Below are 23,287 nucleotides of genomic sequence, written 5' to 3' on the forward strand. Positions count from 1 at the left end.
TCGAGAAGAGAGACGCTGACCAATAAAAATGTAGAAAGAGCGACTGTAGTTAGAGTGAGTGCGAGGACTGTAGCAAGAAGCAGAATTTCTGCGAGAAGCAGCGAAGCGAAGGACTAATGGTAATAAACAATTAGCCTCCTATTAGCATCTACAAACTGTTGCTAAATGATCCGTCGCATTTTATCGCTCAGAGCTTTGAGCGTTTACGGGACAGTCGTAGTCTAACAGCAGGAATTTGGTTTTTCACATCGTCGTCTAGCTACGGTAACATTAGCCATTTGGCAGCTGTATGTAATCTCTCAGCATCTCAACCCTTTTAGAGTAAATAATTAATGTTTGACATATTGATTCAACATTTATGCAACATAACGCGAAAGTTCGGGATTCTGATCAGAGAATAAAATCGACGCTTCTCTGTTTCTAAACCCTTTATCAAAGCTTTCAGTCTTCCCATGCTGTGTCTATATTTATTTTCAGGTCCACTATGCAGAGACAGTCTCTCCAGTAGCATGGAAAAGTACGAAAGGGTGAAACAAATTGGGGAGGGCTCATTTGGAAAAGCCATCCTGGTGAAATCCAAAGATGATGGACGCCAGTATGTCATCAAGGAGATTGGCATATCTGGAGTAAGCTCTTATGTATTATTATGTGGCAGTATGAGCCCATTTTACTTCTTCATCACGATTATAACAAATTATCCTTTCATTTCTCTCCACAGATGTCAAGTAAAGAGAGGCAGGAGTCCAGGAGAGAGGTTGCTGTTCTTGCCAACATGAGTCATCCCAACATTGTGCAGTATAAGGAGTCCTTTGAAGGTATTTGCACATTTGTGTTTCTGTGAAAATTCTTAGAAGTATTTTAATAATGACATTTAATTTGTATTTCTTATGTTTTCTTTAGAAGGGGGATGTCTTTACATTGTCATGGACTACTGTGAGGGAGGGGACCTGTTCAAAAAGATCAACTCTCAGAAAGGAGTGCTGTTTCCTGAGGAACAAGTAAGACTTTTGCCAGTTCTAAATGATAGTTTTTGAGAAGTTGGAACCTTATCATTTATTTCAACTAGAGATTCACCGTCCAGATGTTTTGTGGCTGATTTCTTATCATTAACTTAATGAAGTTCTGATCATTTTTGGCAAGTTTCGACTTCTCTTTATGAGTTGGAAACACCAACTAACTAATAAGTAAGATAATTTAACTAACAATTCAGCATTTCTCATAAAATAAATGTTTTTTGTTTGCAAAACAGTAACTTCTCTCGAAACTACTGAACATTTTAAAACGCCATAAAAAGCTCCATGTTTGACATTGATCCAATAAAAAAAATTTAAACATATTGTTTATAAATCAGCTCACAAACCTTTTGTTTTTGCACAGTACATGTAATATTTCCAAATGTATCCCAGAGAAAGAAGCTCCAATTTCCTGCAATGTGTTTAAATCGCCCCGTCGTTGGTTACAGCAGTACGTTCCCCCTTAAAAAGCTACCTGAAAGAACAGCTGATGGGGGTGGGGGGGGGGATCTTCCTTTCTAGAAGCTTCCGACAGCTTTGTGCTTCTTCTAATGCTGCCAAATAAATGTTCATTGTTCATATTGAAATAGTTATGTTTTTTTTTGTTTTGTTTTGTTTTGTTTTCTTTCAGATCCTAGACTGGTTTGTGCAGATTTGCCTGGCCCTGAAGCACGTACACGGGCGGAAAATTCTCCACAGGGACATAAAATCTCAGGTATTGTTCCTTCGCGTGGCCAGATCTCGGCAAATCTTGTGTTCCCCGATCGTTTATTTGTTCTTTGATTAAAATTCTTCTGCAGAATATATTTTTGACAAAAGAAGGGACGGTTCAACTTGGAGACTTTGGGATCGCGAGAGTCCTGAACAGGTGTGTTTGGCAGATGTCTAATAACGATGAAGCTTGGACTTTAAACAGACTCAAGAATGTTGTTTTTTTTTGTTTGTTTGTTTTTTCCAGCACTGTAGAACTGGCGAGAACATGCATAGGGACTCCATATTACTTATCACCAGAAATCTGCGAAAACAAGCCGTACAACAATAAAAGGTACCTGATCTTCTGTCGAAGTGAATCCTTTGGGGCTGGGGGGTTTGTTCTATTTCTCTTGTAACGTTTGCTGCACAATCTATATGTCCTCACCTGATCTGTTCCCTCCAGTATTAGCAGGTGGTTTCTAGATAAAGCCAGGAGGATAGCATGTCAGCTTCTTGTTTACATCCACAACAGGAAGCCAATATTGATTTCCTGCTCTGTTTTTAGGTTTCCATGTCATCTGATCCAATTTTTATTTACAGTCATTGAAGTCATTTTTCGGAAGCTGTTTAAGTTTAATAAAGGGTTAAAATGTATTTATAGCTCACTATGGGGGGGAACAGCAGGGAGTAAACACACAGTTGCCCACTAAAGGAATGCAAACTGATTGGAAAACTTATCCCTGCCTGTCTGTTTCCTTGTCGTCTCATTTTTTCCTACTTTCCTTCCCTCTGCAGTGATATTTGGGCCCTAGGGTGTGTACTCTATGAAATGTGCACTCTTAAGCATGCAGTAAGTATTTGATGTGTGCTAGCTGTTTACATATTAATGTGCGTTTTAAAGCATCTTTTGCAGCACTGCAGTGAGCATGTTTCTTTTTTTTTCTTTTCCTGAGCCTAGTTGTAATAATGATTACCACTATTACCCATGATAACATCACAGTTTTCTAGGTAGTAATCATAACTGTTTTTTTTTTTGTTTGTTTGTTTGTTTTGTAGTTTGAAGCTGGCAACATGAAGAACCTGGTTCTGAAGATAATTCGAGGCTCTTTCCCTCCTGTATCTGTTCACTATTCCCAAGAGCTCCGCTCTCTCTTGGCGCAGCTTTTTAAACGCAACCCCCGGGAGAGGCCTTCGATCGGCAGTATCCTGGACAAACCTTTCCTCTCTTGTAGGATAGAGAGGTTTCTCACGCCACAGGTAGAGTGCCGCAATTCTTCTGTCGTTATTTTTCAGCCATCAGATTCTGTGACGGAGAGGAAAAATGGTTTATTTTCTCCTTTCAGATCATCGCTCAGGAATTCCGCCATGCTTTTCTTCACAAGCAGCCTAAAATGGGCGTGGCACCGGTGCCATCAGGTGAGGAGCCTTCATGCAGTGCTATCTGCTGCAGTGAATCCCAACTTTCTCCTGCTGGTTTTGGGCAAAATGGTTCAAAATGTGTCAAACAATTCAACCTGGGGCTCCAACTAATGATTATTTTATTAATTAAGCATTTATTCTGATTGATCTGAATAAATGATTAATCATTCCACAGATTACTCGTGGAATCTGTGGAATTAGAAATGCTAACAGGTTGCTGACCAGCCTCTTCAATTATTCAGTTATTTTTCTAAATTAAGTATTTTTATATATTAATCTGACAGTAAAATGTACTTAGTACATACCTGGTGAAGCTAAAACTAGGTTGTTTGAGGAGTTTTTGGTCAAACATGTTTACATTTTTTATTTTATCTCAAATGTAAAATGTGGTTTGTTTGGGTTTTTTTTGGTTTAAAAAAAAAATTATTAGGTTTTTTTAACAGCTTTGGCTGAATTATTGCTTTTTTTTTTTTAATCAAATAGCCTTTACTTTAGTCTGTATACTCCAATTAACAATAAATCAATTACTCAATTAGTTAACAATTATTTCAACAGTTGATTAATCATTTCAGCCCTAATTGAGCTTTAATCCTCAATTAAAGCTCACAAAATCTGCAACAACAAAAGAAACATTTTTTTTTATTTTTTTTTTACAAGACATGTTTCTGTTATATTTCAGAGTACAGTCCAAATATAGTGGGATCCCACAATTTAAAAATATTTTGTGCCAGTTAAAGTCTGCCTGAAAAAGTATTATCCACCACTTTGGATGCTCAGTAGAAAAAAAAGAAGCCATTGCAGAAATCATCCAAACTTGCATTCACTGTGGGAATAGAAAAGTGATGCAATCACGCTCCATCAACCTGATGGCTACCAGCCATGCCAAGCTAATGCTAAATCAATTTACATCCAAGCCTTTCAGGGAGCAGCACAGGGGAAAGCATGCCTTCAAAATAAGAGCCTAGGTTTCAGATGGGTAACCGAAGTTGTGTCCAGTCATTAAACTTAGTGTAATGACTGCTGCTTCCCATGAAATTGTTAAACAGATTGCTTATTATAATTGGTAGCTTCACTAGTTGGCATAGCAACATTTCCTGTCTTTCTCCATTCTCATATTTCTGAACCTCTTATTTGTACAATAAGATTAATTTCAGTGACCGAGGATAAAACTTCCATATATTAAATTGTAATATAACTATCTGCAAAACTGTAAGTGTGAAGGACTGCTTGGATTAAATATTTAGTGATAAATTGTATTTTCAGAGTCACACTCTGCATTTTACTTAGTTTTTTTGTCCAGTTGGAGGAACTCACTGCTTTCTATGTCCTGATTTACATATTTAGTGGACGTACCTGCAGCATAAATTGGATGCCCTGTTGTTCCCCTTATTATTTTATGAACATATATCTTTTCACTTCAGCCCAGAAGATTACAAAACCAGCATGTAAATACGGAGTGCCTTTAGCAGTGAGGAAGGCTGGCGACGGAGCAAAGAAGCCTTCGGAGAGGAAAGCTGCAGTAAAACACAAACCGGTTAGTCTCTCATACTGTTTTGTTACTGTTTTGTTGTTGTTGTTTTTTTTTGCTTGAATGCTGTCTAAAAGTTAGTGGGTGTTCCCGTGTGTCGAAAATGTCGGCAACTCTGAAGCCACATGTTATATGTTGCTCAGGCCGTTCTCCCAGCAGCCCCTCACAGACGGATCAGTCAAGTGGAGGAAGAAAGGAAGAAGCACGAGGTACAGCTGAGCGCCCCCATTTAACTTGTGTTCTCTGTTAGCGTTGCCCTTCCTCTCCTCCATTCGTTCACCCACACACACGTGGGTTACTTTTTCAGTTCTTTTTTTTTATTTTATATATATACATATTTATTTCATCCCTCCCATTATACCTGATCCCTGCCTTCACCTGGTTTTCCTCTCTGAGCCTTCTGCCTGAGTTTAGCTTTTTCCTAACCAGTCGTTTTTCCCTCTTCGCCTGCCTGCCCTGTGACAGAGCGGTTCTGCATCCTCTCACCTCTAGGGGAAGCGCTTTAATTTAAAATTGTTTTGAGTTTGTGGTGCTTCTGTCTCTTCCGCAGGATGGCATCAGAAAGAAAAGGATGGAGCTGATAGAGAAGGAAAGGAAACGGAGAGAACAGGTAAGCGTGACGTTTAGCTTGTTTTTTTAATGTCTAAATGTGTGCGGCTTTTCCTTTTTGTCATTCTCTCTCCCTCTCAGATTTTCCTGTTGAAAGGCGAGCAAATGAAGAGATACGAGAAAGAAAAGGTGAGTCATGCTGTCCTGCAAAAGTCTTTTATGTGATAAATTAACAGAAACTTATCATAGAAACTACATCTAAGTCCAACGCTCCTAAGAATATTTGTAAACTACTTAAAGGAGTATCGTTGTGATGAAGTGCTGAAGGACTAGTAGGAGCTTCTTAAAGAGACAGAGGCGCAATTTTAGTTGAATTGGAAATCTGTGATAGAAATTGAAAATTAATGTTCAGCGACACTTTGTGCGTGATTTGAGCTAAGCTGCTGTGTTCAGGCTGTAAATGTGCGAAGCTAGCAGAAACGCAGCCAGAAGTCTTTGCCTGGAATGAAAGATGGTTCTACGAAGCAGGGATTCTGGTGTACTGAAGAGAAATGCACATAAAAGTACTCGGCTTTATAATCGTCACACGCTGGAATCCACGTTACCTTTCTCTTTACAAACCCACGCTATTTTTCTGCTGGTCAGGCGGCCTACTCCTTTATGTCCCCTCAAAATGTGAAAGTTTATCAAGCTTTTTTTTTAAAAGAAGTCATAACATTTCCCCTTGTTCATAAGCTGAGAGACATTATTAAAGTGAGCCTCAAACATGAATGAAATTGTGTATCAATAATGTCTTGCAGATTAGTCGAATAAACCAAGCCAGAGAACAAGGTTGGAAGCATGTCTTGAGTTCAAGTGGAGGCAGCAGCCCAGAGAGGAAGGTGATGACTTTTTTATTTTTTCATTTATTTATTTATTTTTTTAATTACATTTAAGTAAAATTACCCCCTTTTTTTTTTTTTTTTTTTTTTTTTTCCCTCTTGTGCTTCAAATCTGGGTCCCAATCTTGTGTTTTCAGTGTTTTGTGGGTGGTAAAAGGGCGGCGGGGATCCAAGGTTCTGTTTTGAGCCCGTATGAACACCACTACGCTGCCGTGGACCAAGTAGCTAAACCCCAACCCAAAGAGGGACCCTCAGCAGGACCTGGCAGTCCCATCAGGTAAATTAATATTTCTGTTTTTCTTAAATGACGCTACAAACGTATTCGCACGCTTTCACGCGTACTTGTGATAACTGGAGTTTTTAAGTAGAACTTAGCTACTCTCATGAAATAAGAAACCCGGTTTTACACACAGCCGAGTTTTTGAACCATCAAAGCAGCAGATCAAAATTGCTTTAAGTGTATAAAATGTGGGCCAATCAGCTGAAGCATCTCGGGATTTTAAAATATAATTAAATTATGTAATAAAAATGATTTTGTTTTGGGGTTTTTTGGCAAATTTTTTGAGCAAGGAGGAAAGAAGAGTTTTTTTTTTTTTTTTTTTTTTCCAGAGGTGTACCAGCTGCTGCCGGCCCAGTGCTGCCCAACGGACCGGCCCGTCGACTAAACTCCGACGTCATCAAGAGAGAACTTCAGAGGTTGCACCACGTTTCAAAACAAGCCCAGATCAGCCGGTCAGTCCCACTTGAAAGATCACCACCAGATTTTTGTGTCGCGAAGGCGGCTTGAGTATTTGTTGCCGCGTTTCGTCTGTAGGCAGCGTGGTCAGATACCAGCCGAAAGAGCCTTTCAGGTCGAGGAGTTTCTACAGCGCAAGAGGGAAGCGATGCTCAACAAAGTGAAAGCTGAAGGACAGCTGGTACGTAGTGCATGAAACCGTTACACATTGATGACGACTGTGTCAGGGAGTCTCCACAATCTGTATAAGTCTTAAATTCAAGCATCTATCTCTTGAAAAATATTTGACCTTAAAGATATTAATCAGGTCTTAAATTTTGTCGTGGCAGGACTGTTTAATCTTGCGGGACAGTTGGGTTAAGCAAACGTTTGAGTCATGCTCAGACGTCTTCATTGCACTCTGTGACTCCAGGCGATTGTGGCTATTGCTAAGTATCTGCCAATGCACCCCTGCTAACTAGCTCTGTGCATCTATCATGGAGTAAATTCAAATTTATCACCAGTTGATAAATTTGTTGGGTGCTGTATCCCCCAACCATCTCTTATAGTTACAGTTTTTGCTCCTAAAATTCATTCAAGGTGGCATTAAAAAGGTTTTAAATTTGACTGGCTGTTACTTGCAGGCACTCTGTATGTGTTAAATTGGTTATTAGTAGTTTTGAAATGTTTTGTGCAAAGTTTATGAAAACACCTTCATTGGAGACCCACAGGTTCATCAGACAGAAGACCTCCACTACCGTTTTAAGAGCCCTGCTGCCCCCTGGTGGCAGAAATATGCCACACGGCTTTATCAGAAATATTCCTGTAATTTTTTTATTTCTTTTGCAATATAACTCCAACTTTAGCACTTTGACTAGGTTTTCTTAAAGTTCCAATTTGATTATTTTTATGCTTGCATGCTTCAAAGGCTGCTGTCATGCAGACATTAAGTAAATTTAATGGTGCAGTGGCAGGATTTCATCTTTCAACTTTTATTTTTTTGTTTGTTTGTTTTTTCTTAAAGCTAAACATTGATCAGTGGCGCTTTAACTTCACATTCCCTACTTAAATGTTGTTGTAGTCAGACGTTGAGGCTTTGTATCCGTCTAAAGTGTGGCTGACTTGAATGCTGAACAGGGCACTCGACAAAACCTGGCTGCAATCTATGGAAGCCGGGCCGGTTCGGCTCGGTTCCGGCGACCTAAAGTCAACAAAGAGGAGGAGGTAGGAGCCCAGAGCGGAACGCCTCAACCTGACTCTCCATCTGAATCACAGCACGCCTGGCTTGTCTGCACAAACCTCCTCCATCCCCCCTGTGACGCAGCCATAACTCCACCCAGCAGTGCAACATCAAGCTCCCTTCTTGTGTTTGGTTTCCTCGTTGTGTTTTCCCAACAACAGCCATTGTTTCATGCAATTTCTTTAAATTTATTTATTTATTTATTTATTTTAATCATGTTTATATTTTACTGATACACAAAGCTGTTCTTCATGGCATGAAGTTTGCAAAATTGTATTTTATTAATTCTGTCTCTTATTTGCTGTTCTAATGAGATGCTCACCTTATGGCTGGTCTGAGTTCAAATGATCTGTTTTTGAAGATCATATTTTTGGAAAATCTTGTTTTTTTTAGTATTTTGCAACTTTTTATTTGGATTTGAATTCAAACCAACTATTACAAAATATAAAGGTAAAGATTTTTTATTCTGTTTTATTTTTACAAAAATAGTCATTATGAATATAAAAATAACAAAAGTTATCCAAACTTTTTTTTCTTGTAATTTTAACATATTTTTCTGTTAAAATTGCTCTTATTCTGCTAATATTCTAACTATATCCTCGTAATTAAGCTTTCTTGTAACCTGGCTCTAATACTTTGTCATACGAATAAGAAGGGAATGATTGACATAAAAGCCACTTTTTGAAAATATTTTGTCATTTGTAACTTTGTTTTCTTTGGAAAAAGCAAGAAAAAAGTTTGATCTGGTCTGGAGCAAATCTGGCATTTTATTTTTGAGCCATGTTGCCCAGCTCTACTGCTAAGCATGCGTGGGTGTTTAGTGTCTATGATGACTAAACAAGATGTAGACGGTAAGTTTTTTTTTGTTTTGTTTTGTTTTTTTTCCTCACCGTTGACGAAGGACTGATCTGTTCCCAGGAGTACTTGGCAAGACTCCGGCAGATCCGCCTGCAGAACTTCAATGAGCGTCAACAGATCAAAGCCCGGCTGCGAGGAGAGAAGGTACACGCCTACACACACCGTCAGTCGTCAAAGCGGCTGCAATGAGATTTGTTGTCTTTTTCTCTGATATTTTTGTCTGTGTGTGTGTTTCAGTATGACAGCGACGGCTCTGATAGCCAGGAGTCAAGTGAGGAGGCAGAGCTCAGGAGGAAAAAGATAGAGGTTTTAAAAGTGAGTCTGCAAGAAGCTCAAAGCCACTGACGTTTTTTATTTACTCCTCAGATTTTTAACTTCTGGAATTGGACTTTAAGTAGGTCAGAGGTGTTTCTATAAATAGTTTAGGCTTCAGAAAAATCAGCTGGTATTTGTTTTATTCTGTTTAACCTTGTATGTATAGGCTGCTGCTTAGAGGCACAAATGCCGTTAATTCTGTGCTTTTAATGACGCATTTCAGCTCTTTTTTTTTTTTCTTTTTTTTTTCTTTCTTTTTTTTTGTCATTAATGTGATTGTAAGACAAAAAAACTTCACTGTTTTTTCAAAAATAAGAACTTGGTGAAAGTGTGTGATCTCCTTTTGGACTTTCCTCTGTCTCAGCAGGTTAAGCTAAATACACACCATGACTAATATTTAGGTAAATGACCCTTAACAAATTGCAGAGACATGTTTCTTTTTTTTATAACCATCACAGGGTTCCTGGTATAACTCTGGCCGAATAATAGGAAGTAGAGTTTGTCTGGGGTACAATCCAGCTTTTGAGCCCCGGCTGTAAACTTTCAACAGATTTCAGGCCAGGTGGCGTTTCAGTACTTTAATGTTAGCCTGCTTTATTCGTCACAAAAAATGTGGAAGTTTTTGCCAACATTTCAACCATTTGACTGCTAAGGAACAATAAAGAAACCAGAGGATGGTCCTCGTGCAGCATGGTGCTGCCACCACCATTCTTGATAGACGCTTGTTAATGTAGTTTCCTTACAGCTTCCATACACGTATTGGCTTAATGTTTGCATATATATTTGACTCTTTATGTGTCCTTTTGACTTTATGTGACTCAGAGAGACTGCATCAGATTCTTGTTTTGCTTAATTTAATTGAAATTGGGTCTTCTATCATCAGCCCACTCTGAAAAAAAATTTTTTAAGTTCATCGGTAAAATCTCCAACTTAATGGCACCCGTGCCCACATTGAGTTTAGGTAAATCAGAAAACACAAAATCTTACTATTTTTGTCTAGTTCCAGTGCAAACATCTTAGTGCCCTTGAAATAAATCAGAAATAACTAACAAGTAACTTTTCAACAAGATATAGGAGCTTGTTTTTAAGTCTGTAATTAATATAAATTACAAAAAATGTTCCACTAGCAGATTATTTTACTTATAACAAGACATCTTCCCGAGTTATAGATGATTTTTTTTTTCTTTTCTTTGAACTATATATGAAGAAATCCTTGCCTTAAAACCAGCTCCTAAATATTGCTGAAAAGTTACTTGGTAAGATTTTGTGTTGCAGTGCGTGTATTTTCATATCTGTGTGTGTCTAACCTCTCTTAGGCTCAGGCAAACGCCCGCGTTGCTGTGCTGAAGGAGCAGCTGGAGAAGAAGAGGAGGGAAGCGTACGAGAGAGAGAAGAAAGCCTGGGAGGACCACGTAGGGTTCACACTGCCTTCACACACACGCACGTCTAAAACGGATAAAGTCCAATGCTGGCTACGTTCTGTTGTGGTCAAAGCTTGCCGCAGCTCGAGCTGCCAAGTGCGGCATCGCACCTGGAAGTGCAGCAGGCGCCGCGGCGTCTTCCTCCGACTGCCCTCCTCCACAGGCCGCGCCGCCGCAGGCCGACCCAGCCGTCAAAGCATCGGCCCAGCCCTCATCCAAGGCCTCCACACCCCCCATCTCCATGACCGCTGCGCTGGAGAACGTCGGAGCGGTCAGTATGCCGAAACGATCAGTCAAGATTGTCCTCTAATAATTAACTGGAGTTTACGTACTCCAAAAGAAAATCGTGAAAGAGCACCTCACTCGCAGCAGTAATTGTGCAGAAATTATATACATTTTGCATATAGAATAAAAAAACAAACAAAAAAAAAACGCTACAAATGTCCTACTCAAGTGGAATAGTTTTAGTTTCACCTGGTTCAAACTATTTATGAAAATTCTCCTAATAAGCACCGTTTGCTGCTCAATTATTAATCTGTAATCCAAAAAATAATCAACAGATCAGCCCAACAACGTATTGAAAAGTCAGAAAGGGCTGAGAATAAAAGTATTGTCAATACTTTTTTCCCCCAACAGATTCATCCTTTGCTGTAAATTATCCTAATAATAATATTTGATTGTACACTTTACATACAAGTATCACACTGCTACAAAATGACCAAAGCACTAACCAATAAAGACTCTATTACAATGTTGCATTTTAATCCATAAAATCTTAACTTATTTCAAAAAGGGAATTTAATTGTTTTGTATTTTTTTAACGCATTTCTAATTGATACTTACAATAAACAATGCGCACATACGGCTGTAGTTGTATCGCTACTTGTAAATTGTGACCGTTTTCACTCATTTACAGATTACTCCACCAAAGGAGAACTTGAACGAAACCGAGGCAACAACAGTGACTCGGGTTTGTTAACGTGTCGGCCGATTTTTTTAAATTTTTTTATTTTTGTGTGCAAATAAATTTTCAAGAGTCGACGTTCACTAATGTCTCCTGTGCAACAGAGTGAGAAGAAGCAGATTCTGCGCAGACTGAACCAGAACCTGAAAGCCCAGAGCCCGGTGGACGAGGCGGAGGAAACTCCTCCGCCACCGGCACCATCAGAACCGACTCCTGCTCCGCCCCAACAGCCAGACGCTGAGAAACGCCGCCCTTCGGACGGAGATCGGAAAAAGTGGGAAGTGGCCGAGCTGCCTGTGCTCCCTGCGCCGCAGCAAACCTTTGGAGAAACTTGTTCCACGTCAAGCAGTGAGTTCAGCCTTCCAAGCAAAAAGAAATCAATCTGGTGCATCAATTGTTATCTTTTTTTTTTTTGGTCTAGTTGTTTTGCTAGCCACTTTAGCATCTCCAGAGGAAAGCCCAGCCTCTGGTGGAGACAGGAAGAGGTGGGAGGCAGCAGCTCCTCTCGTCCTCGCCGTTGCACGGGAAACGCTCGGAGAGACGAGCATCACAACCGCCGGTAACAACCGTTGACTCTGAGGGAGGACATGGGAAGTGCGTGCTTTAGAAAACGGTTTGTTTTGTTGTTCTCCGTCTTGCTGTCTCAGATCAAACGCTGGGGGAAGTAATACGGATGGGTGAGCTTCCGGAAGACGCTCCCAGGACGGCGTGGGAGGCGAGTCCGGTGTGTCAGGGGCCGGCGGCGGTTCAGCCGCTCGCTCAACAGCTGGAGGTTTCTGCAACGCGTACGGACTTCTCTGGTTTTTGTTCTTAATTTGAATCATTGTCTTAAGGATCAGCTGCAGAAGTACTTCATACAGACAATGTCATGAAAACAGCCATCTGATCTGTTTTGGTTGTTTGTTTTTTTGTTCCCCTACGTTTTTTGTGAAGCTCTGACCTATTGAAATAATTCCTGGCTGATTCGGATTTCCCATTATGATCTGGAAATGACAGATTTCTCAATTTTTTTTTTTTGTTTTTTGAGAGGGAGCGAGAGGGTCGCAAATGGAAGCACAAGAATATCCTCTGTGCTTTCATTGTCTAATATTAATGGTATATTTTCTGTTTTCTGCTGCAGCTGATGGTGTGAAAATCCCCAGTGAACCTTTGACCTCTGCTGTGGCTCAGAGACCGACTGATGGAAACCAGGATTCAGGTCAGAAAACGTCAGCGGTAAACACATCGCTGCTGCCTGGCCTTACCGATTTTGAGGGTAAGTTATCTCTTAGCTCGATATTAATATTAATAATCACTATTGATGATTGACTTTTATTCATTTTCAGCAAAGCAAAATCTTGTTTTGGTTAAATTCCTCTAGATCCTGCCGACCTGGAGTCAGTGATTTTGGAGGAGAGTCCTAAACAAGAATCAAATCCACCGGCTAATGTGCAACAAGCTTGGGAACAGGAAGCCCAGAAGCAAATGTGAGTACAGATATGTGTTGGATTATAAATGTTGCAATAAACTGCAGATTTAGAGGATATTTTAAAGCAAATAGCAAAAAAAAAAAAAAAATCCATGTTGATTTGTCATACAGCTACAGCGAAACCCTAAAATGGTTTTTCATTTGTAGGAACTTTTCACTACATTACAGTCAAAGTCTTAAAATTACAAGAATAAAGTCATAATAATATGAGAGTGAAGACGTATTGCGAGAAAATTCGGAATGCGAGAAAAAAGTCGCGATGGTGCGGAAATGAAGTTGTTGTTGTATTACTTTGTTCTCTCATTATCACAAAGTTGAAAAGATATGAGAATAAATTCAGCATGTTAGGAAAATGAAGTAGTAATCTTACAAAAAGAATAGTAAATTTGATGATGCTGGTGTGTTCAAACGACTATTTCGAAGAAAGTGCCACATGGACTTGAAGAGCTGGTCATGTCAGATCCTGATCACTGTACTGTTCTCATTAAAACAACTTATTTTTTTCTAGTGATTTTCTTTTTCTTTTGCGACTTTCTTTGGGTAATATTGTATCTTTGTTCTCCCAACTAAAAAAAAAAAAAATCTTAATCTCTCCCTAATATTCCGTCATATTCCATTACTGTGTGTGTCGTCTTCTTACAGGCCACTAGGGGGCGTTACAGAACCAACGGGCACTAAGGACATTGAGAAGAGTTCAGAGAAGCCAACCGACTCCTCATGTAAGGCGAACGTCCCTGCTGTCATGGCTTCCTGTTTCCCCTGTGATAATAACTCTGATTAAATCCTCCCTCACCAGGCTCGGCTCAGAACGAAGAGCCGCTGTTTCTGAAATGCTCACCGGCCCACCGCCGCGCCGCTGCCCTCTCAGCGATGTCCGCCAACTCCTCCATGGATGAGTCATCCTCTTCTCTGGCCTCACGCTCACGATCCATCTCACCTCTGCGCACCAAGAACCAGGACGCCCTTCTCATCGGTCTCTCTGCCGGCATGTTTGATGCCAACAACCCAAAGGTGATGAACATCCTTCTGTTCTAGTCTTGAGTTGGACTGGAAGCATCAAACAGTTGGGTTTAGGGTCGTTCAGTGCCAAATCCTATATTTTACTTCATGAATTTTCGAATAAATATATGTTTTATCGAGTTTCTTCACATGCCTTTCTGCTCCGGTTGCGCCATTAGATGCTGCGGACGTGTTCTTTACCCGACCTCACTCGACTGTTCAGCCCTCAGCAGGACTCCAATGAAGCTAGCAAGGATAACGTTTCCCCGGACAAAGACCTGGAAATTGAGGATCTGGAGGAGGCTGTTAAAGACGACGACCAATCAGATGCTGAGGAGTAAGTCATGCCAACTCTGAATTTAATCATTTTAGTCTACGCCGTGCTAAAGTAATCTCCTTGAGGTTTTCCACATTTTTGTCTCGTTAGAAACACAAACCTCAATCAATTTTTACTGAGATTTTTCTTGTGACCTACACCAGTAGTGCTCAGTTGTTGTGAAGAAGCAGGAACACGAGGCCTGGTTTTAAAAACTCTTCACAAGCAAAAATCTGGAAAGTATGGGATACATTTGTATTCAGTCCCACAAGTTGAATAGTTTCTAAAATCACAGCAAACCTGTGGAAGAAGAAGCTCTGCTCAGATGGGATTTAACTTGTACTTTGATGATTTTTTTGTTCCACACCAAATTCAGTTTCTGATTTTTTTTTTTTTTTATCACATTCTTTAAAAAAATTAATAACTGAAACAAGTGAGTTTTTGAACATATCACATTATCCATCTTTCAACTATTGTGGTTTTTTTAATATTTAAAATATATTCCAGGTCCAGTATTAAGTGTTCTGTACAAAATTAAAGTTTATCGGTCTTTGAGAGGGTGAATTGATATTATTACGTCGTTATTGATATACTATTTGAAAATGGCCTCAAAACAACAATGTTGTCATTTATGGAAATAATTTCTGGGACAATTTATCATCCAGAAAAAATGGTTATCAGGACAGGGCTAGTACTCCACACTTCTCAGATTTTGATTTTTAAACTTGTAAAACCAAGTCAGTTTTTTTTTTCTTGTGATATCACAATTTTGCACTACTTTATGCTGATCTACCATAAATGAAATGACAATGTGGAAGTCTTAAGCCATGTTAATACTTCGAGTTAAGGCACTGTGTTCAGGATCTTCTGCAAACAAAATATTTGCATTGCATGTTTAAGAATTCAATTTAAGAATCAAAATGGAGAATAATTACTGCAGGGTAAGAGCGCACTGTGAGACTCCGCTCTGTTTCTTAGTGCGTACGAAGACGAAGACCTGCGGGACATCCGGGCCTCGATGGAGAGACTGCTACAGGAAGAAGGCGACAGAAACCCTATAGATGTTAACGGAGCCGGAGATTTTAACGGAAACCCTCCACAGGAGGGCGACAGCGAGCTGTACAACACAATAGCCGCCGAGCTCGATCAGGACAACAATCGAATGGCTGTGGACGACGACGAAGAGGACGACGACGAGGAGGATGAGAACGAGGAGGACGAAGAGGAGGACGAGGACGAAGACGAGGAGTGCTCCAACGGGAGTCCGGCAGACGACGAGGCCAGGGAGCTGCTGGCTAACGGAGACGGAGAGGAGCGGCAAAGCGACGGCAAGCAGCTCAACGAAGAATGGCAGTCAGGTAGGAGGTCTGAGGAGTTGGTCGTGAAACGGATAAATCCAGCAATTGAATTTTTGGTTTTTGAAGATGTAATTTTTGGAAAATTGGGGATGAGGGGGGTAATAATAATTAAATTCTGCAGCTTCCACATACAGAGTTCCATTTGTTTGGAATTTGAATTCAGGTCAACTGTATTATTATTATTATTATTATTATTATTATTATTATTATTACAAGGATAAACTTATAACATTGCAAGAATATAGTCACAATAAAATATCAGTTGTAGGACAAACTCAGTGTGTTACAAGAAGTCTCATTACCATAATAAAGTCGTATTATTAACACAATTAAGTAATTTTATGAGAGCTCAAACGTGAAAAATAAACTTAAACTGAGGACTACAGAACATCTCCTTAAGTTATCCTTTGGTATTGTTTTTACAGGTAAACACACTTCTTCAATTTTTTTTTTACACATCAGCATCAAATTATTATCAATAGCAGCACTTTGAAACAATCGAGAAAACGACTGAATGTGTTTCAGAGAGAGAACCACACAGACTGATCATGTCAGATATCAGTAACTCTTGAAATTTTGTTTTTTCTCACTAAAACAAACTTTCTCTTGTAATTTTAAGACTGTCTTCTGGTAAAATTGTCTTTATTTCAATATTCTTACTATCATTTATTATATATATCATCACTCGTAATTAAACATATTCGTAGCAAGGGGGGAAAAAATCGATTAAAATCAGAGGTTTTATTTTGAAGCCCTAGCACCTGTCCTTACCCGTTTAGCCTTTTCTGCTACAGTTGGAGACATTTTTATGAAAACCAAAGCATCCTAAGAAGACAAATTCCTCTTCTTCATAGATGGCAGTGGAGACGATCAGGGTGTGGAGGCTGACCATCACGACAGCATCTTCAGTCGCCTGGAGGAGCTGCGCTTCAACCTGGAGCAGCAGATGGGATTCGAGAAGTTCATCGAAGCTTATAACAAGATAAAGGTACAGATTTAGTCCTTAGGAGTTTCTAAAATCAACCCATTCTTTCTTCTGACCTCGCAATATATATATATCCCTGTTTTTTGTTTTTTTGGGGGGGTTTGTTTTTTTCCCCCCCAAGGCTATACATGAAGATGAAGATGAGAATATTGAACTGGGTTCCGGTTTGGTGTCAAACATCCTAGGAACTGAGCACCAGCATCTGTACCCAAACATCCTTCATCTAGTGATGGCTGACGGAGCATACCAAGAAGGTTGGTGTTTTTTGTTTATAAAGTAGTAAAGTAGTCCTCAGTTTCCATGTCTGAAAAAGCATAAAAAGATTAAAACTGTGTGGAAAATGTTTTGTTGTTTTTTTTCTTGTTGACTCTGCTGGGAAAATAAGTAGGTTTTACACAGATTTTTTTTTATTTTTGTAATAAAAATACACCTTTTAGATTTGGTTTGCCACTTAACAGTCTGTGTTCTTGTCCCATTCTGTGGTCATTGTGGTTGACCAGTTAAAAACAAATATAACACTTTGCCCCCCCAAAAAAAAAAATTTTAAAGGGGAGACTACACTGTTTATCTTGGCCTCTAGTTTTTTGTGTTTTAAAACTGAACTCAAGGTGCTTAACCTTTCTTTTCCCCTATCCCTCACAGATCTTATCACTATAATAACAATTATGATCTGCTATGATCATTTTGAACTTGGCCTTGACATCATTTCTGAATCAGAAGCCAGAATGAACACTGTTGAGTCATAATTTTTCCGAAAATAAAACTACAAATCAGCAAATTCAACTTGGCAAAAGTTTTATACTCTTTTAGTTTTTGTACTTTTCTTCCTCTCCGCCTAAATCTAGAAAGAAAATCTAGAAAAAGAATTTTGTTTTCTAAATTTGGCGAAAAACAAGTGTGTAAATTCCCTCCGAAGGCTATGATATTTCCAGGAATGGTTGATTAAACAACCAGGAAATGTTTGTGTATTTTAATATGTTTTCAGCACCACTATTTTTCACTGTGAACATTCAGTGGTTTATGCAGACTGCATCTGGATCGCCTTTCTTCATTATTTCCAGATTTAAGTCTCCAACATGCCAACTTCTCATGTGTCACTGCACCAACTTGTCAAGGGACTGAGTAGATGGAGAAACGCTCCCTCTGCTTTCCCTGATCTGTCATTCTCTGTGCCTGATCTGTTGTCTCACTGTGGCCACATCAGAAATGGATGTTGGAGGGTGGAGAGGCTTGAAAGGTTTCCCCTCAGGATCCAAATAGACTTCAGATATGTTGTGTTTCTTGTTTTTTTTTTTTCTTTTTTCTAGCAAACATTTCCGTTTGACAACTCTTTGATTTCTATTTTTACTCCGTCGAAGGAGAAGCTGCACATGTCGGATATTTTCCCTGAGGACTCGTCTGGGGATCGATGGCAGATGTTTTATCACCTCCACGCAGAGAGCAGGGACTGTACTTCTGAAAAGACGTGTGGAGCAGTTCTGTGTTAATGAACTGTTGCCCTAATTATAAATATTCACACTCAGATTTAGGAGGATGTTGGTCTAGGTTAGGAATCTCTAACCTAGACATTTTTAACCTTGCTCTTATGAAATCAATTCAAAATCAACTTTTTTTTGTTTGGGTTTCCAAGCAAAGATCGTTGAGCTCTAACAATGGGGAAGAGAGTTCGCCTCAGTGGGAATATGAACTGATCATCAGTGTGGTCTATTACAGAACATTACAGAAGAGCTTTAGCTTAATGCTAATATTAGCCAGACTTAAAAACAACTGATTTTTGTTTAAACTGTGATGGGTTGTGATAAGTGATAGTTATTTGGCATTTTTTCCAAAGTGGTTGTCGACGTTTTACAGGTCATTACCGTTGCGTGGCATCCAGTCTGCGTTGCTTTAGGTTAGAAATTCATATCAATGAACTCGTGAGCAGGTTTATATACTGTTAAAACAATAACTTTTAAGATCATTTTTTTCCTTTTTTTTTCCCCGCATTTACACTTTAGAAGGTCTTTGCTTTCCTCACTGTCCATACATTTTGCTGTGTGGACTAAAACTGTGGCCACCAGTGCTACACTCCTTAAAACATTTTTAGATTTCCTCTGCTGAATGAACTAAATATACAATATCTTTTATTAAGTTTAAATTCTGGAAAAATATGTCAGACCTTAAATATACAAATGCTCACATGAATGTTCTGGGTTTTGTTTGTTTTTGTCGTGAGGACAAAAATCTTTCCATTTTCTTTTTTTTTCTTTTTTTTTTTTTTGGCAGAAAGTGTATGTGCATAAACCAAACATCCTACCAAACTTTATTCCATTCTCCATCATTTTTCCAGTGGCTGCACAAATAATTCAAAATAACAAAATTGCTTTTTTTTTTTTTTTAAAGGTCTTATTGGCTTTATTTGATAGTGAATTGACAGGAAAGTGTGGGTGGGGAAGACACGCGGCAAAGGTAACCAGGTTGGGAATCGAACCTGTGACAGCCTCGTCGGGAACTAAGGCCTCTATATGTGGGTTGTGCTTAATCCCTGCGCCACCACAGCACCTCATTCTTACCAGTTTTCCTTTTCTGTCTCGTTTAGACAACGACGAGTAACGTTCAGAACAGTGGAGCTGCTGGCGGCCGTCTGACCGTCTTTCCTCTACAGACAGACGGATGTATGGATGAAGTCTGGCTGCCCCTCACCTGTTAGTGACTCACTTGCATGATGTTCTAACTGGAGCTCTTGTCAGCGCCCGACACTCCCTTTTTTTCTAACCAGTGTTTGTTCAGAAGTGCATTGTTAAGTCTGTTTTGTTTTTTGGTAATCAAAGTTCATTTCACGATTCTGTAAATATTTATTGCTGCCTGCATCCTCAGATGAATGACACACATACTGTATGTGTTTAGTTTTCTTGAACTCTGGAGGCGGTAAATGTTAGATCTGGTTCTCTCAGGTGCTCTCTTTCTGTGCCACACTCTCAACTTCAGTTTATAAACCAGGTTATCCTCAACATAAAGGACAATGTAATGTACTCAAAAACCAGTTATACCTCCCTTTCTTACCAGGATTTCTACCATATACCAAGTTACAAACGCTGACTTAACTTTCCGTATTATTTTTACTAACTGGTTTAATGCAGATCAAAGCAAAGCATTGCCACCAAGGCGCTGTAGCAGCACTGGCTTGAGAGACTTGCTTGGTAAGATTAAGCGACTGTTGTCTTCAAGATGTAACTTGTGCAGATATTACCAATAATTCATGTTTGATTAAATATTGTAAATCTTTTTTTTTAATTATTATTATTTAATAAACTTTCTAAAAATATGAATCTGTATTTCTTTCCGCATCAGACTTGCGTATTGACAATGTTGCAGCAAATGATTTTTAAAGAGACACGCCCAATTTCAAGACGTTAACTTACAAAGTCAAATTTCTTTTAAGTCATATTTAATATATCCACCAAATTTATTACTGAAGTTAACATAGTTACTTGAATGTGCTGGAAAACATAATGCTGCTTCTCTAATTTGACTTCACCAGCTTCCTTTTATGTAAACAGGGGGTTTTATGTACTTTCCAGGGATATGGTGCCATTTTACACCACAATCAACTGTTGCATTGAAAATGGTGTGTATATTCAAAATAACTTGAAATTCATTTGACTTAGCATTACAGTTTTACTCGAAATTGAAATCGGTCTGTCATTTTAAGAAACCTCCTGCACTTGTGTCTTGTAACGTTAACATGTTTAGTTCTTGCCTCATTCTATCACTGCCGATGCCAGGAGCGGCCATATTGAAACACGAAGTCGGCCTTACATAGGGTGACCATATTTTCATTTGGGAAAACCAGGAAAACCTTGGATTAAGAACAGGGCTGCCCGCACTGACTCGGCTCAGGGATTACGTAACACGCAGTGCCGTGCGCAGTGTCCTAGTGCCCGTAAATTTAATGGTCCAATGAAGGTAATTTAAAAAACAGGACATTTCCTCACTTTCTAAAAAAAAAAACCGGGAAGCCCGGGACAGGACGTGAAATACGGACATGTCCCGGGAAATACGGACGTTTGGTCACCCTACCTTACAAGTCGGACTTGCTCCCAGTTTCCCAATGGTTCATTCGACTTCTGGCGGCATTCCAGTACATTTTATTTTATCTTTTTCAAAAATTCCAGGTTGTAATTTCCCAGTTTCGAGTACAACATGAACGCAGCACAGGGACTAAAACGTGTAATTGGTTCGTCCTCAGTCTTCCACACAATTTATTCCAGGTATTTGGAAGCGAGAGCTCCTACTCCCGTCACAAGCCCTTACTAGACATATCTAGATCTACGTCTCGTCTTGTTCATCTGTTTGAAGCCTTCTTGTGTTCCTTGCATTATGCATGGGTCGTAGTTCCAGCTTTGTGATTTGCATTTCGGTTGTCATGAGGATTTTTCAGAAGGTGAATCCACTCAAATAAGAGCAATTCTGGCCTTGATAAAATGTTTACAGCTGCCTGTTCTAGGAAAAAATGCTGTAGATGCTATTTTAAAAGTGGCGACAATAAAATGTTGAGGAGTGGTCGTGTCCAATATGGACTGTGCACTCGGGCTCTTAAATTTTCCAACATTTCAATATTTTACCACACACACACGCACACGCACACGCACACACACAGAAGAACATGTAATGTGCAGCCCTGTTCTGTTAGCGCAACATCAAATTCACGGTTGAAGCTTCTCCACGAATTGATTTGCAGTTTTCTCAGAGGTCTGACCTGCCGATTCCAGCTTCAACTGATTTCCCAGAGGACAATATATTAAAAAAAAGGAAATAAGAGAAGATGTGCTGCAGGTTCTTTGATCGCAGCAGTAGCTCTGATGTCCGCAGAAAAACAAGGAGTCGTAAGATCGTTCCCGTCTAGGCATCAGCACATTTGTCTCTAAGCTTTAATCAAACAAAATTACATGTTAACTGAAGCACTCGTAGACTGGAAACAGTGGGAGTATTTATTTTATTTTGATGGATTTAACTAATATCAGTTTTTCAGAGGAAAAATGTCGTCAGCTACACCAAGTAGCTGACTACTTGGTGTATTTCTACGCCCAAGTTTAAAATACAATTTTGAAAATTTAAAGGATTCACAGATACACCAACCTAAAACACAGAATTATCGCTTAGGAACTAATAGGTGTTACTAGGAGCAGTTATGAATTGTTTATTCCTCTTCTGGTAGTTCGGAGTTCATACTGAGCCTGCACTTCCTGTATTTAGAATCCAAAGTGGTTCAGTGACAATTGGTCTGATTAATCTTCTGGAGCCGGGTTGCAGTTTATTTAGGGGTATCAGAGTGAAGACAAATGTGTGCCATATTTTTAAAGGGGCAGTATCATGTGAAATTGACTTTTATGAGCTTTATGTCATGTTAAAATATTTTCCCCTCCTCCACAACATACATGGAGTGTTGCTTTGTTTCTTTCATGCATGTTTTGAGAAATCCTTTAATCTCCACGGCAACCATTCAGCTGTGCAAAACGCATGGGTGGACCTAGCCCCGCCTTTGAGGCTCAGCTTCCGCCCCACAGAGCAGCTCTTCCCCTTGACTTCCCCACTCAGCTCCTTCAGACTATCCAGCAGCAATTAGCAAACACCTGGTGGAACTGCTGAGTTCAATATATGAGCTACTTCTCAGTTAAAAAAATAAAAATAAAAAATCCTGATAAACGTTAATTGGGGACCTATGACTTTCTGAAAATGAAGTTTCAGAAAGAGCAGGAGTTTTTAAAGAGACAGAGGCCCAATTCAAGGTATTAAATAACAAAGTAAAATTTCCTTTATGTCGTATTTGGTATAGCATTCTTTTCAACTTTAGTTAACATAGTTACTCGATTGTGCTATAAAATGGCCTGGAAAACACATTTTACTGCCCCTTTAAACTTTCATTTGTAACACTGTACAATTATGCACAATTTTCACATGAAATCCTAATAAATCACCCTGACGTTTGTTGTGGTAGCATGACAAAATATGGGCAAGCCCAAGTGGTGTGATTACGTGTGCAAGTATTGTATTTATGTTCCTATGCCACCAAGTTCGACAGGATGTTTGCTCTGAGAAATAAATCACGTTCAGAATGAAGAGAAATTTACGGGCAGAACACTCCGGTTGTTCTGTCCTGTCTCGCAGGAGGCTCTCGCTCTTTTGAAGTTTTGCTCCAGACCAGTTCGGTCCTGTGTCTGCGGTGAACACGGCTGCCTGCAAATCTGTCTTCCCTTAACAATAGAAATGATACCAGCTAAACGCCACGACGAAACAATAGCAGCACTGTTGGTTGACAACATGCACTCGGTACAGTCGGATGTCACGTCAGTGTCGGCTGGGATTCCCCCCCTGTAGTCCCCCTTTTATGCACCGTATTAAACCGATCTCATCGGGTCATCGCCTATAAAAGAATCAAACATCCCAACGAGGCCCGTCTGCCACCGAAACAAAGACGCATTTCAGACTCTCACAGGCCCTGGGGATCTTATCTCTGCTTGACGACGAATAAATGTAACTTTGGGATTTCCCTCAACCCGCTTTTATTCCGACTCGGTCGTCCGCC

The 23,287-nt window shown here is 39.6% G+C and overlaps 1 protein-coding gene across 5 annotated transcripts; it reads left to right on the plus strand.

Moving 5' to 3' along the window:
- The first annotated feature begins 30 nt into the window (after positions 1-30).
- nek1 (NIMA-related kinase 1) lies at positions 31-20,030 on the plus strand. Of its 5 annotated transcripts, none has more exons than XM_044130067.1 (36): positions 31-119; positions 478-626; positions 719-815; positions 901-998; positions 1,645-1,728; positions 1,814-1,881; positions 1,972-2,058; positions 2,502-2,556; positions 2,763-2,963; positions 3,050-3,122; positions 4,547-4,659; positions 4,797-4,862; positions 5,204-5,263; positions 5,344-5,391; positions 6,003-6,083; positions 6,221-6,360; positions 6,693-6,815; positions 6,898-7,000; positions 7,936-8,022; positions 8,957-9,040; positions 9,134-9,211; positions 10,528-10,623; positions 10,706-10,903; positions 11,549-11,602; positions 11,701-11,944; positions 12,018-12,155; positions 12,244-12,381; positions 12,717-12,851; positions 12,957-13,062; positions 13,707-13,783; positions 13,861-14,075; positions 14,243-14,400; positions 15,358-15,737; positions 16,592-16,725; positions 16,908-16,976; positions 19,301-20,030. In XM_044130067.1, exons 2-35 carry the CDS (start codon positions 510-512, stop codon positions 16,947-16,949), a joined length of 3,978 nt encoding a protein of 1,325 aa, XP_043986002.1. In that variant the 5' UTR covers positions 31-119; positions 478-509; the 3' UTR covers positions 16,950-16,976; positions 19,301-20,030. The 5 variants fall into 5 exon arrangements, with proteins under 5 accessions (XP_043986002.1, XP_043986000.1, XP_043985998.1 ...); XM_044130063.1 differs by having other exon boundaries at positions 32-119; positions 16,844-16,976; XM_044130064.1 differs by lacking the exon at positions 31-119 and adding an exon at positions 175-264 and having other exon boundaries at positions 16,844-16,976.
- Positions 20,031-23,287: the final 3,257 nt, after the last annotated feature.

The sequence above is a fragment of the Gambusia affinis genome, linkage group LG10, assembly GCF_019740435.1.
Source record: "Gambusia affinis linkage group LG10, SWU_Gaff_1.0, whole genome shotgun sequence".
In the NCBI taxonomy this organism is placed as follows: Eukaryota; Metazoa; Chordata; class Actinopteri; order Cyprinodontiformes; family Poeciliidae; genus Gambusia; species Gambusia affinis.